General features: G+C 32.5%; 1 protein-coding gene across 2 annotated transcripts in view; it reads right to left on the minus strand.

Moving 5' to 3' along the window:
- LOC118183119 (teneurin-a-like) overlaps nt 1-15,254 on the minus strand; it is a 1,514,249-nt gene that overhangs the window by 210,540 nt on the left and 1,288,455 nt on the right. For both annotated transcript variants that reach the window (XM_085820731.1, XM_085820730.1), the window contains one exon: nt 12,717-13,002. In XM_085820731.1, the coding sequence (XP_085676857.1) occupies nt 12,717-13,002 (286 nt within the window). The remainder of the gene's footprint in view (nt 1-12,716; nt 13,003-15,254) is intronic.

The raw sequence follows: 15,254 nt of genomic DNA on the forward strand, positions 1-15,254 counted from the left end.
TAACTCTATGATTGATGTTGAAACACGGAAAAGAACTGTAAAAAAAACAATAATTGTAAAAGATTACAACAATAAAATGGGAGAAGTGGACCGCCTTGATCAGATGTTATCAAATTAATTCTGCTGTTAGAAATAAGCAGAGATATTATTAATTTTCCATTATGCTTTATTTCCTTATAATTTTACTTAATATTCATTTACATTAATCCACTACGAAAGTTATGTATGCACAGACAAAACAACATTACACGCTGCGAAAAATAAAGGGCAGCTGGGGAGAAATTTTCGCGGACAGGAGAGGACGGCGAGAGGATTAAAGTCATAATCCAATAACCACACAAAACATTATTAAACTAGAAATATTTTTAACTCATGCAAATAATGGCTTTGCGCCAATATTGAAGTCTGAAACTTGAACATGAATTCTATCAGATCCTATGTATATAAGATTTTTGTTTTGAAAAACAAATTACATTGATCAATACTTTTCAAGGCAATGAGAATAACAATCCTCGTTATTTTTTTTCTAAACCGTTATTTTATTTTTACTATGCATTTCGATCTTGAATTTAGATATTGCCCCTAAACATTATTTCAAATTTTAATATTAAAAATTATCTCGGCCATCTTATATCGTGCGGCACTGAAATGTTTTTTACATATTTTTAAACTTTATATTTTATTATAATTGGGAAACTGTATAAAATATAAACTTTATATATATATATATATATATAAATTTTATATAAACTTTATATATACATATAAACTTTATATTTTAATATAATAATCGAGAGACTGTGTAAAATGTTAGATTCTTTAATTTTCAAAAAAATGATTTTTTTAATTTAAATAAAGCAAAATAGATCTATTTCCCTCATTTAAGGTATTTTTCTAATATCAAGTAGTATATTTTTTGCGCCTAACGGTCCGAAGAGGGCATCGTGAAATTCTTTAGTTTCCAGAAATCCAAAAAATTCTAAAAAAGCAATTCTAGGATTATAAGCAGCAATCTCTTAACTTCTTTTTTTTGACTCTTTGACTAATTTGCCGTTAATTCTCTGGCAAGAAATACCTTTTTTGATAAAATGCGAATTAAAAGCAATTAGAAAAACAGGATGAAAAAAAATTCAAATGTCTTTAGATTTTATATTACGTCTGTTGCTACTTATGATCTTTTTTCTTATTCTTATTATTTACATTTTTAACAACATCGATAAGTGAAATTTTGCTTACCTTTCTTAATAAATATCCACAGGAACGCTTGGAATTCCTTTTCATTTTTATCACACAGAAGCTTTATTTACAGCTATGTACAAGAATTGTATGCTTACATTAGAACATTCATCATGCTTCTTTGGTTGCCACTACATCTATCTCAAAAATCCGCAATGCGGTAAGAAAAATATAACAAGCTAAAAGTAAAAAAACGCTGCGCCCTCTCGTGGCCAGCTACATAAACTGTAACATCCTCCCCCTCAATGAACTCTTGGTTCATCAAAGGATTGGATTCTGAAGTTATCTTAAACGCTAAATGTTTTTAATGTTCTACAAGTTTAAATGTTCATAGATGCAGTGTTCGCAATTTAAGTTCATTGTATTCAGTTCAAAGAGTTCAAGTCATTTCTAATGGGTACAATAACTGCACAGGACGACGAAGATGAGTTCCATTAGCTAAACGGACAGTGCAAGCCCTTATTTTCCCATCTCGTCCTGGATGACACTCCTGTACAACTCCCATCTTCCATAATAATCTTGGTAATTTTTCTTCATGTACTAGAACTACAGAGCCTTTCAAAAGATCTGTTACGGCATTACCTCTCTGAATTTGTTTCACGTTTCTAATTTCAAGTAAGTATTCTCTTTTCCATCTTTTCCAAAACTCTTCTAATAACCTTAGTCGGTTTTTATATCGCCTTGTTAAATTTTCTTTAGTTGAATCAGGTTCAAGAGTTTTGCCAGATGGTAAGGATGTCAGTCTTCGTCCAACTAGAAAATGAGCTGGCGTCAGCGGTTCTGGTTCTCCAACTTCACTATAAACATACGTCAGTGGACGCGAATTCAATATCGCCTCAATTTCAATTAAAACTGTTTCCAGCTCTTCAAATTTAAGTGAAGCCTTCATGAGTATTTTCTTCAAACATGACTTGATAGATCTAATAAGCCTTTCCCAAAAACCGCCCCACCAAGCCGCCTTCTCGACATTGAATTTCCATTCAATACCTTTATTACCAAAATAATTTTGAACTTCTGTGTCCTTGATGGTATTCCATAGATTTTTGTAAATCCTTGTCTGCTCTTTTGAAGGTTTTTGCATTGTCTGAATATATTATTCGACATACTCCTCTTCTTGAAATAAATCTTCTAAAGGATAGAAGAAAATTGTTTGCTGTTTGGCTAGACACAAGTTCCAGATGCACTGCTCTGGTTACAGCGCATGTATACAGAGCAATATAAGCTTTCCCAGTTTCAACCTTTGTACTCATCGGACCAGCAAAATCAAGTCCTACAACTTCGAAGGGATTTGCCTCTGTTATTCTTTCGATTGGTAAAGGAGCGATATCCTGACTTAGTGGCTTAACTTTAAATCTGTAGCAAACCACACACTTGTTAATATTACTCTTTACACGCTGTCGACCCTTAAGTATCCAAAATTTTTCCCTAATTTGAGTTAAAGTTTCAGCTACACCAGCGTGTGCTTGCATTTCGTGACAATCTTTAATGATATGATCTGTGAAATGAGACTTCTCAGGTAGTATTGCTGGGTATGTTTGATTATAGCTTAACCCAGCATTTTGAAGCCTTCCTCCTACTCTGAGTATTCCATCTGAGTCTACAAATGGATTTAATGTAAATATTTTCGAACTATGTATGCTTTGTTTCATCTTTAATTTCCTTATTTCTTCTTTAAAATTTTCTTCCTGAGTTTTCTTGATCCAGAAATTCTCTGCTTCATTCATCTCTTCAGCCTTAACAGGTCCAATTCTTCTTAGTTTTGGGTTTTTCAAATTATTGATAAATCTGAAAACATAAGATGTTATTCTATATACCTTTTTTATGTCACTAAAGTTCTCGATAGGAATGATATTTTCAACAATACAGTTTGCTGTTAAAATTTCTTGCTTCTTTCCTTTTCGTTTCTCAGAATTTGTTATTTTATCATCTTCCTTAAAATTTCTCGAAGATCTGGGCCAAACGCTGTTATCTTTGACAAACCAAGGTGGGCCATACCACCATAGCTCATTTTTTGAAAGGGTTTATACCTTCTGTCCTCTCGTCAATAAGTCCGAAGGATTCTTATGGCTGGGACAATAATTCCACCAATCAGGATCAGTTTTCTCTTGTATTTCTAGACACTTATTTCGTACAAATTGTTTCCATTTTGTCGGATCAGCCTTGACCCAATATACAATTTCTGAATCTGTCCACATATAAATCTTCATTTCTATTTTTTTGCAACGAATGTCGGATGTATGTGATGAGTCGAGCTCCTATGACTGCTCCTAAAAGCTCCAGTCGAGGTAACGAAACCCTTTTTATGGGAGCAACTCTTGCTTTGAGTTAAAGTTATAACAAATGATATTTTTGTTAAGTCATTTTCATTGTATCTCAAATATACAACGGCACCATATCCCTTTTGGCTACTATCTGTAAAACAGTGCAATTGAATATTCGACAGATTTCCTTTTCCATTTTAGCTATCAGTCTTGTTACTGATGCTCTTAACATTCCTCGCTTCTTTTTTAGTGCTTTTAACTTATCCATCTTAATAATCAATATTCAATCACTAATCGAACAATAATAAATACTTAAATCACAATATATCTAAAGATCACTGTTATCTCGGAATTTCGGCACCATGTTGCTACTTATGATCTTTTTTCTTATTCTTATTATTTACATTTTTAACAACATCGATAAGTGAAATTTTGCTTACCTTTCTTAATAAATATCCACAGGAACGCTTGGAATTCCTTTTCATTTTTATCACACAGAAGCTTTATTTACAGCTATGTACAAGAATTGTATGCTTACATTAGAACATTCATCATGCGTTTTTGGTTGCCACTACATCTATCTCAAAAATCCGAAATATAACAAGCTAAAAGTAAAAAAACCCTGCGCCCTCTCGTGGCCAGCTACATAAACTGTAACAACGTCCAAAGGTCATTTTTTAATGTTTTGTGTATTACCTTTATTTATTAAATATCACTTTATTCGTATTTAAGCCACATAAAGTTCAATTCAACAGCAATATCACAAAATATTTAAAAACAGCATATCGTTAGAATTTCCAATACATAATCTCGCGCGCTGGAGTTTAAAATGTATTTTTCATACAGTGTTGTCATTCCTCACTTTGAAATCTTTGAGTTTGTTAATCAAAAACTCATAAATGTTTTACAAAATATGAAATAGATAATAAAAGAAGTTCCAAATTTGGGCTTCCAGATGCCCGTATTTGGATGGAGACACACGTTATTCAAAATTTGATGCCTCTGGGCACCGTAGTTTTTTTCACTATGGGAGAAACATATATACATTCATGCAGATTCTTCATTATTTAATTTCTTTAAATATAATACAAGAGATAATATTTTAATAAGACACCAATTTAAAAAGTGATTCGCCGTTTATAGTGAAACGCCACAAAATGCTATTTTGATATTAATAATCCTTCGGAGCTATCGCTGCTTTGGGCTAATGATTTAAGAAATAAGAATTGTTAGTAATGTGGCTAGCTGAATTCATCTGTTAAGTGAAATGTGAAAGAACGAAAAGAGAATCTAATCCATAACTTGAGTTTTTTAGAAAAATATTAAAAGAATTGCTGGTCACAGCACTGATTAACTGTACGATGTATTAAATCTCTCTTTTGACATGCATTCTTAAATTCTTGTATCAGAAAGGAATAACCCTGTTAATTTAACCAATTAACAGTGAAGCACATTTACAAGGTGTGTGGCAAAATCACTAAGAATGAAGATTTGGTCTAGACTCCTTTAGGTCTAAAAAGTAAATTTAATTATTCGCAAACTAAATAACTTCGATTGTGAAACTATGAACATTCTAGACAATTTCCTAACAAATTTGTCTTCCTCAACACTGTCCATATTTAATAAAACTGCAATTAACGATCTCGATTCCTGTCGTTTTAACACAAGTAGTTTTACACATTTCGTATTATTTAATTCTGTCCATTTCCTCCTATTTATTTCTCTCCCTGGTTTTTGCAATAGAAAATGTTATATATCTGTTATATTTAGGACTCGATAATCAAATATATATGCTCAGTAATTCGCCGCTGAAAAGCAGGAAGCGTTTATTTGATCTTCAAAATGCATTACGCACATTTTATAATCCGATTTCATAATAAAATTCCCCTTTCCAAAAAACAACAATCAAGTAATTTCTTTCATTACAAGGTTAAGTTAATTAATATTTGCTTTACGTTAGAAACATCCTTTGAGAGAGAATAAGCTACCAAAAATCTAAGCATCAAAGACTTCGGAAGGTTTTTGAAAACGGTAATTGATTTCCAATGAAATTTTGCCATTTTACAAGAAAATTTATTTTTTGACTTTTGTTGACATTGTAAAAGATTTTTGAAATCGGAAATCAAAGCTTTGAGTAGGCTTACGAATATCTTTCCTCAGTTCAATACTGTTAGAAATGAATTTGTATTTTCGTTTCAAGATTAGACATGCTTTTGAACGTCTATTATACAAAGTTTTAGTAATGACTACTAATTTTAGTATATTATTTTTAATTTTAATTAGCATATTATTTCTCCTATGCGATTTGCACCAAATAAAAAGCTTAATACGGAAATCTTGAGGTTTTATTTGGTTCAAAATGTATTCAAGACATAACAAACAATATTACTGTCGACAGTGATGAATGCAAAAAGAGACATTTGCATAGTTATCTAAAGAGATACGTTGATTGCAGGTTATCAGAAATATTTCTGCACCAAATAATTTGCATAAACGTAATATTATCGCACATAGCAGCATTTCTTAAACTTTGGTTCGTGATCCCGAATGGGATCGCAAAGCGAAAGGTTGGGGTCGTGAAAACTGAGTTCAGATATATGAATTTAAAGCAATTACATTTGTAGAGTCTTTAGGTTTATGGATGCTAGGGACGTGAAAATCGGGCAGTCGTCTTGCCGAGATTCGAACACCGGATTTCTGGATTGTTAGATGGGCGTGCTCTCCATTTACACCATGAAAACACGTGGTAAGAAGGTAGAAAATACCTTTTTAAAAGTCTTCGTATTAAAAGACGACTGGGGATGTGTGGACCCAGCCGCCAAATCCTGGTGATGATGAATTATCGTCCACGCCCCTTTCAGTTGAGGCGTCAGTTGTAATCATTACGGTTATGGAGCAGGAGAAGGGCAAAATGTGCAACACCATTGCAGGATTCGAACACAAGACCTCCCGATTGCTAGCCAGATATGTTATCTAGTTACACCCCTAAGACATGTAAATAAGGAGCTTTCCCATAATTTCTGAAATGACATTAAATGTTTTCCTGCTATTACATGTTTATGTGAAACGACGTTTTCAGCAATAGGATTTTATGTTCATTAACCAGTTATGATTTGAACTTCACTCCTTCTTTCCGTAGTCCACACCAGAATGCAATTCTCTTTTAAAGGAGTAATGTAGAGTACAAATGTTGTAAAGAAGCATGTCAAATTTATATGGATATTTTCTTTTTCAAATTTCAAGTGATAACTGATGCGTTTAAATTCGCAAGGCAATCAGTAGATGATAGTTAAAAACATTACTTCTCTGCCTTTCCTTTCCTGGTCATAGAAGTACCGCATTTAATCTGATATTTAGATTTTAAAATCACATGTAAATCAACCGTTTTGACCTTGAACTACCGGCTGCACTTCCCACGCAATGCCGCTCAAGAAATGTCACCTAAATCTACTGTTTTGTCAATTTATAAATTCTAGATTAAATTTGAGATTTCTTTAGTTAATGATAGAGAAGCATATAAGAGATATTGGTTCTATTTTTCATAACTCTTCTTCCTTAGCTAACAAAGCAAAGTTACAGCAGTGCTTTTATCGATTTTATTACAGGAAAATCTTAATTAAACGAGATAGAGTTACCGTTCCCCTAAAATGTCTGCGTTATGCCTCAGTATCATATATCTTTATTCTGATGCAGCTGTAGAAGCACATCATCAATATCTTCATCCTTCATAAGTGCGTCAGTAAAGCAATTAAGTATTTACTGGAAAAGATAGAAAAGCGCATGAGAGAGGATGTTTCAGCCTAATTTAGCATGCGTGATATCGGAGGTGATGATGTTTATCAACCTGCTCCTGCTCGAAAGTTATGATAGCTTGTTTCCTAATAGCTATGTTTATGTTTCATTCACATTAGTGAGGATAATATCCAAGAAAAGTCGTATTATACGATGGTAAAATTTTAGTTTAATAATGATCATAGCATAATAACCTATTTAATTTAATATTTAACTACTTCTAAATGAGAATGAACTGCTAATTGTTTTGCTGCCTTGGAAACTCTTGATGAGTATGTTTTATTTGTTGTTTTTAAATGCATGTGGTTCGTTAATCTTTTAGAAGACTTGCAATAACTATTTGTCCGTTTATATGAAATTTAGCCGTGTAGCAATACATGGGTAGATCAGAGAGAAACAATAATTAGAAGGAACATCTGAATCGTTTCAGGAATATAAAAGGTTAATTTAATAAATTACACTAAACCTGAAAAGAAATAAAATGACATTTCGATTATATTTCATTTAAGCAAAAATTCAATATGGCTTGATGAGGTAAAATGGACAAATTTTTATGACGGAAAAAGGAACCGTAAAACATAAAAATAAAATGTCTAAGACATATATATGTAAGATATAACAAAATATGATAGCTGTTTCAAAAGAATAATTGACGACCTCAAAATTAACATTCTAAATTTGTAATCTGCCCCTAAATTCATCTCTTCTCACAGGTTCCAGACTTTTCTATCTTATGTAACGTTTTAATGCAGATGCCTCTCGTCCAATCAAATTAATTCTAAACCAAAACTGTGAACTGAAACTTCAGCCTTCTTGCTATGAAAGTACTATTACCTCTCTCTTTTTTCCGCGTTAGCTGTCCCACTGTTAAGACGCTTTTCATCCATGCTGCTGCCGCTTACTCGCTTAAGATGACGTCGTACTTCAAAATGGGAGTTATTCTATTCAAATATTATTAAGAAATATCTTGTCTGAAAAAGGATGATTCGATATGCATGGAAAAAAATAAAGATTGTGATTTTTCAAGATATGTTGTGCTAAATTGCGTCATCATGCTTTCCACTCTGCCACCTTCAAACCACAGTTTCATTACAATAATATGGCGAAGCCGATTTTCGATTTCCATACATTAAATATGATGGAGGGAATTTTGTTACAGAATGAGGGGTATTGTTATACTCTTCAGTTACTTGGGGTAATAATTGTGCCCATGCTATATTACCTTGATAATAATTTAGTTTACATTTTAATCTAGTTATAATAGTTTGATTAACACGTTCAATTTTACCATTAGTTTGGGGTCTATTTGCTGTAGTTAGCAATTGTTTTACATTATGATTCCTTAAAAAGTGCTTAAATTCTGAAGATGTAAAAGCAGCGTTCCTATCACTTAAAATCCGTTTAGGTACCTGAATTTGGAAAATTTGTTTTAAGCAATTTATATAAGTATCTGTAGTTACACGTTTAGAAGCAAAAGTCCAGATATATCTAGTTGCATGATCAATGATTATGTGAATATACCTTTTAGTAGAATTATAATAATTTAAACCACCTACAGTATCAATAAATAATATTTCAAAAGGTTCACTAACTGATGGTAAATTTTGAATTAAACCAAATTTCTTTTGTTTACTTTTCTTATTAAACTGACATACTTCACAATGTTTACAATAATTTCTAACATCTTGAACAATTCATGGCCAATAATATTGTGGAGATAACAAATTTAACATAGATGATACACTAATATGACCAAATTGTATATGGGCCTTTTCAAGTAATTTCGTACGTAGAGACATGGGTATCACAATTTTGTACAATCCCTGTTTTTTGATAGTTAAGACATCATTCATTTTCCTATACTTAGTATTACAAACATTATCTAAATTTTGATATTCTTTTATTTCTTCTAATGATAATAAATTAACTTGCAATCTTAAATGTTGACACATAGGATTTCTAGAGAGCATGTCAGCTTCAACATTAGTAGATCCTTTTTTATATTTTATATCAAAATCATACATAGATAATTTTAAAGACCACCTAAATAGACGACCTGTAGGGTGTTTTATATTTTTAAGCCAAACTAAAGCAGCATGATCAGTATGTACAGTAAAATGGTTACCATGTAAATAATAATAAAATTTATCAATTGCATCAATAATAGGTAAATATTCCAGCTCAGTAATGGCATAATTTTGTTCATAAGGTCTTAATTTTCTAGAATGAAAAGCAATTGGATGTAAACTACCATCAGGATGTTCTTGTTTTAAAACAGCACCAGCAGCTTCTTTGGACGCATCAACAAATACATGCCAGAGATATTTAGGATTAAACAAAGTTAAAATAGGTCTAGAAATTAATGCATCTTTTAATTTTTGAAAAGCGTTTTGACATTCATCAGTCCAATTATAAGGAGTATCTTTCTTAAGTAAATTAGTTAATGGGGCTCTAATTTTAGCATAATTTTGAATAAATTTATGATAAACATTAATACTTCCTAAAAATCTTTTTAATTCTTTGATATTTTTAGGGGTTGCAATTTCTTAATAACCTCTATATTTGCATTACTGGGCTGGTATTTACCTGCTTGAATTTCATATCCTAAAAAATTTATTTTTTCTTTAGCAAAATTACATTTAGATTGTTTTAATTTTATATTCTCTTTCTCACACATATCAAATATTATTTTAAGATGATTTAAATGTTCACCAAAATTTGGAGAGAATACTATAATATCATCAAAATAATTTAAAGCAAATTGAATCTGATATTTGTTTAAAATTTGTCTAAGAGCTCATTGGAAAACAGCTGGGGAATTTTTTCAACCAAAAGGTAATCTAGTAAACTCATACAGTCCAAAATTTGTAGTGAATGCCAATTTTTCAGTATCCTTTTCATTTAATTTTATATGCCAATAGCCTGATGCCAAATCCAATGTAGAAAAGATTTTTGCATTTGTTAATTGATCTAATACAGCATCAATTCGAGGAATAGGTTCAGAATCAGTTTTAGTAATTTGGTTAAGCTTCCTGAAATCAATACACAATCTGCTTCTGGACTGCTCATCTCGCTTATAAGCTAAAGTTACAGGAGCAGCATAAGGACTATAAGAAGGTTTAATAATTCCAGCTTTTAACAATTCATCTATTTGTTTTTTAATTTCACTATTATCTTTAGGAGATGCTCTATATGGTCTATAGGCTATTGGTAATTCAGAAGTTAATATAACTCTGGGAGGTTCAACCCTTACACAACCAACATCATATTTACTTTTTGCAAATATATGATTATAATCATTCAACAATTTCTGTAATTGGCATCTTAATTTGTAATATAATAGAAATATTTTCATCAACAAAAATTTGAAAGAATTTTATTTGAACATTTAGTTTGTGAAAAAATTCGAACTTTTACTGTGTGGAACTATCAAGAACTTTACAAAATTTCAATGGACATTCTTATCTCAGAACACTAAAATGTGCAATTGTTTTAAAAAAGTACAGTGTGTAAAATTATTATTGAATTCAAAATTTTATGACATTCAGTGGAATGTCAAAATTGATTCAAAATATCGGTCAAAATGTTATGACAATAATTTTTTGTTTAAAAGTTAATATGTTTGTATTTTAAAAATTATATCTTTCAAATTTTGCTGCTCTAATGCTTGTTCTTCTACCCTGCTTACCCAATTTTTTTTTGAAGGGGGGATATGTAAGATATAACAAAATATGAATATGATAGCTGTTTCAAAAAATAATTGACAACCTCAAAATTAACATTCTAAATTTGTAATCTGCCCCTAAATTCATCTCTTCTCACAGGTTCCAGACTTTTCTATCTTATGTAACGTTTTAATGCAGATGCCTCTCGTCCAATCAAATTAATTCTAAACCAAAACTGTGAACTGAAACTTCAGCCTTCTTGCTATGAAAGTACTATTACCTCTCTCTTTTTTCCGCGTTAGCTGTCCCACTGTTAAGACGCTTTTCATCCATGCTGCTGCCGCTTACTCGCTTAAGATGACGTCGTACTTCAAAATGGGAGTTATTCTATTCAAATATTATTAAGAAATATCTTGTCTGAAAAAGGATGATTCGATATGCATGGAAAAAAATAAAGATTGTGATTTTTCAAGATAAGTTGTGCTAAATTGCGTCATCATGCTTTCCAGTCTGCCACCTTCAAACCACAGTTTAATTACAATAATATGGCGAAGCCGATTTTCGACCCTACAGGCGTGGGATTTCAGTGCAGTTTATTTCAACTAATCTCACATCGTTTAACGAATGGATAAAATAAAAAAAAGGTAACTATTCATCTGAATTCCCAATCAAGCCACTACGGTCTACTCGGTAATCTACGCAGTATCGTAAGCTGTTGGAGGCCCACTGCTTTCATCTACGCATTTGAAATCATTACATATATATGTGTAAAATCAAGGTTAGGATTTAAGATTACGTATAGAACAGTTAGAAAGGGTAAAATCAAAGCAGTTAATCCAAGAGTTGCATAAATGTCCACTTCATACTCGCGCAGAATTTTTAATAGAATACATAATGAAATACGTTTTACAGAAACTGGTAGATAAAAGAAAAAATAAATGTAAAAAATATATATACTAATGTATACATTAAAAATTCAGAAGAAAAGAAACTTGCAGAGCGTTTACATTTGAAACTAAAATTCCGCTCATTTCTACTACTTTAATTGGCCTACATTAAATTCACCAATTACGATTTTGTTTACAGTATAAAGTATTTCTTCCGCCTTCTTGGCATGCCTTCGTGGTGTGGTGGTCTGCATGCTGGGTGCGTATTCCAGAGGTCCGCGGTTCGATTCCCGGCGAAGGCGGTTGCTCATTTTTTATCTTTCTTGCTTCCAAATTACCTAATGTCTCTACAGTGCCGCTCGAACTAAAAGGGTGTTGGATGATGATTCTCGCCACCCGGGATTTGGCGATCGGGTCCCCTAAAACCCCAGTCGCCCTTTAAAAGGAGGAATAAATAAGGTATTTCTCCCGCCTTCTTGGCATGCCTTCGTGGCGTGGTGATCTGCACACTGGGTGCGTATTCCAGAGGTCCACGGTTCGATTCCCGGAGAAGGCGGTAGCTGATCTTTCATGTTTCCTGCTTCCTTATTACCTAATGTCTCTACAAGAGTATAGATGAATACAAAGAGATCCGTAATTAGCCTCATATAAAAGAAAGCTTCCTAAAAATAAGCGCATAACTGTCATGGAATGAATACATTAGCTTGCTAATCGGACATAACAGTCCCTAATGCTTGAGGAACTTTCAGCATAAAAGTACATATGTAAGATTGAATAATGATGAACTTTTCTTAATTCATTAAAAAATGCAGATGCATATTGAAAAACTGAATAAAGTCTTATATTGATTGAATTTTTTCGAAATTTCGTCTTACCTGTGTTTCAGCGATAATTGCACTATTTTCAGTACAACCTCCTTCAGAAACAGGTCTCCAAGTCTGATAGACGATAGGTTTCATATAGTCGTAATCATGATCCATACAAGCTTCCGATGGATAAGGCACAGCTGGAGAATCAGCATCCATCAACGCAGACATCACCACAGGCGGCATAACAACAATATCGTTCCAAGGGACAAGTACAGTTCGTTTTATTGGATGGAATGGGTTTCTCTGGAACTGAAGAGTTACTGCGCTACCTCCATTTACCAGGATGTCGAAACTGTCAAGGAAAGAAAAGCATAAAAAAGATAAGCATATTTTGATTCTATGATTTTTACAAAAATTTAGATTGTTTAAAGTTTGCATAATTCTTCCTCAGCAATATTATCAATATAAAGTTTTACGCACTTTGCGTAACATACAAATGGCGTTATCTCCGCATCGGCAAACACTGACAGACAAATACATCATAAAATAAAAAGAAACTTTGAGAGTTCACTTTCAAGAGTTCTATGTGGTACGCGGAACTGTGTCAGTTACATAGCACAAAGTCGATTTTAAAATAATTGCCACCATTTGCCTTAACACATCTTTTTCACACATCTGTACTGTTTCCATAGTAACGAAGTAATAATTTCATCATAAAGAGAACTATTCTTTTCACGATTTTCAAAAGGCAGCAGAATATAATGCAACCGGATTTTGTGGTACCTGTTTATACACGAAGTCCCCTTCACAAGTAAAGCAATATTTTTAGCATACATAATGAATATGTGTGGAACACTGTAAACACACGTGCAATGTCGCGGCATGATAGTCAGCAGCAGCTCTTTGTGAATGTTTGGGATGATGTTCCACAAGTCATACATTGATGGATACATGCAGTTCTAGAACAATACAGCTCCAGTCTACTTTTGCTATAAAATATGGAATCGGAAAACTACATTTCCGCACTATGGATTGTGTACTATGATCTTAACGCTTGACTTGATCTGTTTTGATTTGTTTTTTTGATTTCTTGATTTTTTTTTTTTTTTTTTTTTTTTTTTTTTGTGGGAATATCTAAAGAGCAGTGTCTATCAAAATGGCATTGATGCAGAATTGCCAGAATTAAGAGTCGCTACTGCAGCTGTGCACGAACTGTCACGTATGATTAACACTGCACGTTAAACCCTGCATACTATGTTAGATTACGGGTGCTTTATTAACCTTTTAAAGTTTCTTTTATCTTTCATGAAACATCTCCAGTCTGCATACAGTGAAACAATACAGCGACTGTTCGCTGAATCTGTCCACCGTTATGCTTAACTTTTCCAACTAAGTTCTTAAAATGAAGTTCCTCATTTTTTCTTCTCCATACAGTTATTCAATCATCTGAACCGAAAATGTTAAATTTGCTTTCGTCAGCAAATAGGACATTATTCCAGTACGTTTCGGATCAAGGATCAAGGATCAAGGAAGTTCGTGTTACGGAGTTCTTAGGCATAAACGTCTTTACCTACACATCATCTGAAGAATAAAATGTCATCATCAAAAGAGGGAATTTTCTAATACGGTAAAAATTTTGTTAAGCCGAAAAAAGCTTTTAAGAATAAGTGCCTTCACACTGAAAACCAAGGTACCTATCTGTGTTTCAGAAATCCGATAAATGATGGGAAATAAATACAGTTTTACGTTCCAATTTTAAGACTTTTTTTTTTTTTTTTTTTTTTTTTTTGTTTTTTCATATAAATTAGGATAGTTAGTTTTTCAGTGATGGTGTGCTTTATACTACAATGTAATCTCATTTTTCGCGGGGCCTTGTTCAGTTGACTTTTTTATTCAATTGATAAAATAAGTAAAAAATAATAATTGTTGATCTAATTTATTTTTTCTCATACATTTTTAAATTTATATTATACATTTTGAATTATTAGCCCAAAGGGGTGTTAGACCAAAGGGCTATTAGTCTCAAAACGGCATTTTGCGTTGTTTTACTTTATGCGTTGATGCACTTTTCAAGCTGTTGCCACCAAATATTATCGCCCTGTATTATATTTAAAGAAACAAAATATTGAAGAATCTGCATGAAGGTTTCTCACATTGTGAAAAAACAAAAGTACCTAGAGCATTTAATTTTGAATAACATACTCCTCCAACCGAACATGGGCACAAATTTTGCAAAACTTTAATGAATTTTGATTAATAAATTCAACGATTTCAAAGCGAGCAAATGCAAAACTGTACGAACGAAAAAAAAAAAATTATCTCCGCGCGAGACTGTGTAGGGTTTTCTTAATTTGCATAACAAATTTATTTTAAGTTTCCCGTTCTCAACTTCTCAAACTTCCCCTCACATTCTCTCGCCAGGATGTAAATTTAAAGTTAAGTGAAGTGCTATTTAAACGTGTGATTATCTCAGTTTATTCAGAGTGTGTTTCGCTAGCCTAGCGCTCGTTTCGTTGTTATTTCGCGGTCACTCGAGTAAGCCCTTTGGCCTTATCAGTTTAGAATCACGCCGGTTAGATTTCTGTGAGTCCATCTCTTAGGAGT

This window comes from Stegodyphus dumicola, chromosome 7 (genome assembly GCF_044657685.1).
Source record: "Stegodyphus dumicola isolate Sdum_Otavi_A_Nest chromosome 7, ASM4465768v1".
NCBI classification, from domain to species: Eukaryota; Metazoa; Arthropoda; class Arachnida; order Araneae; family Eresidae; genus Stegodyphus; species Stegodyphus dumicola.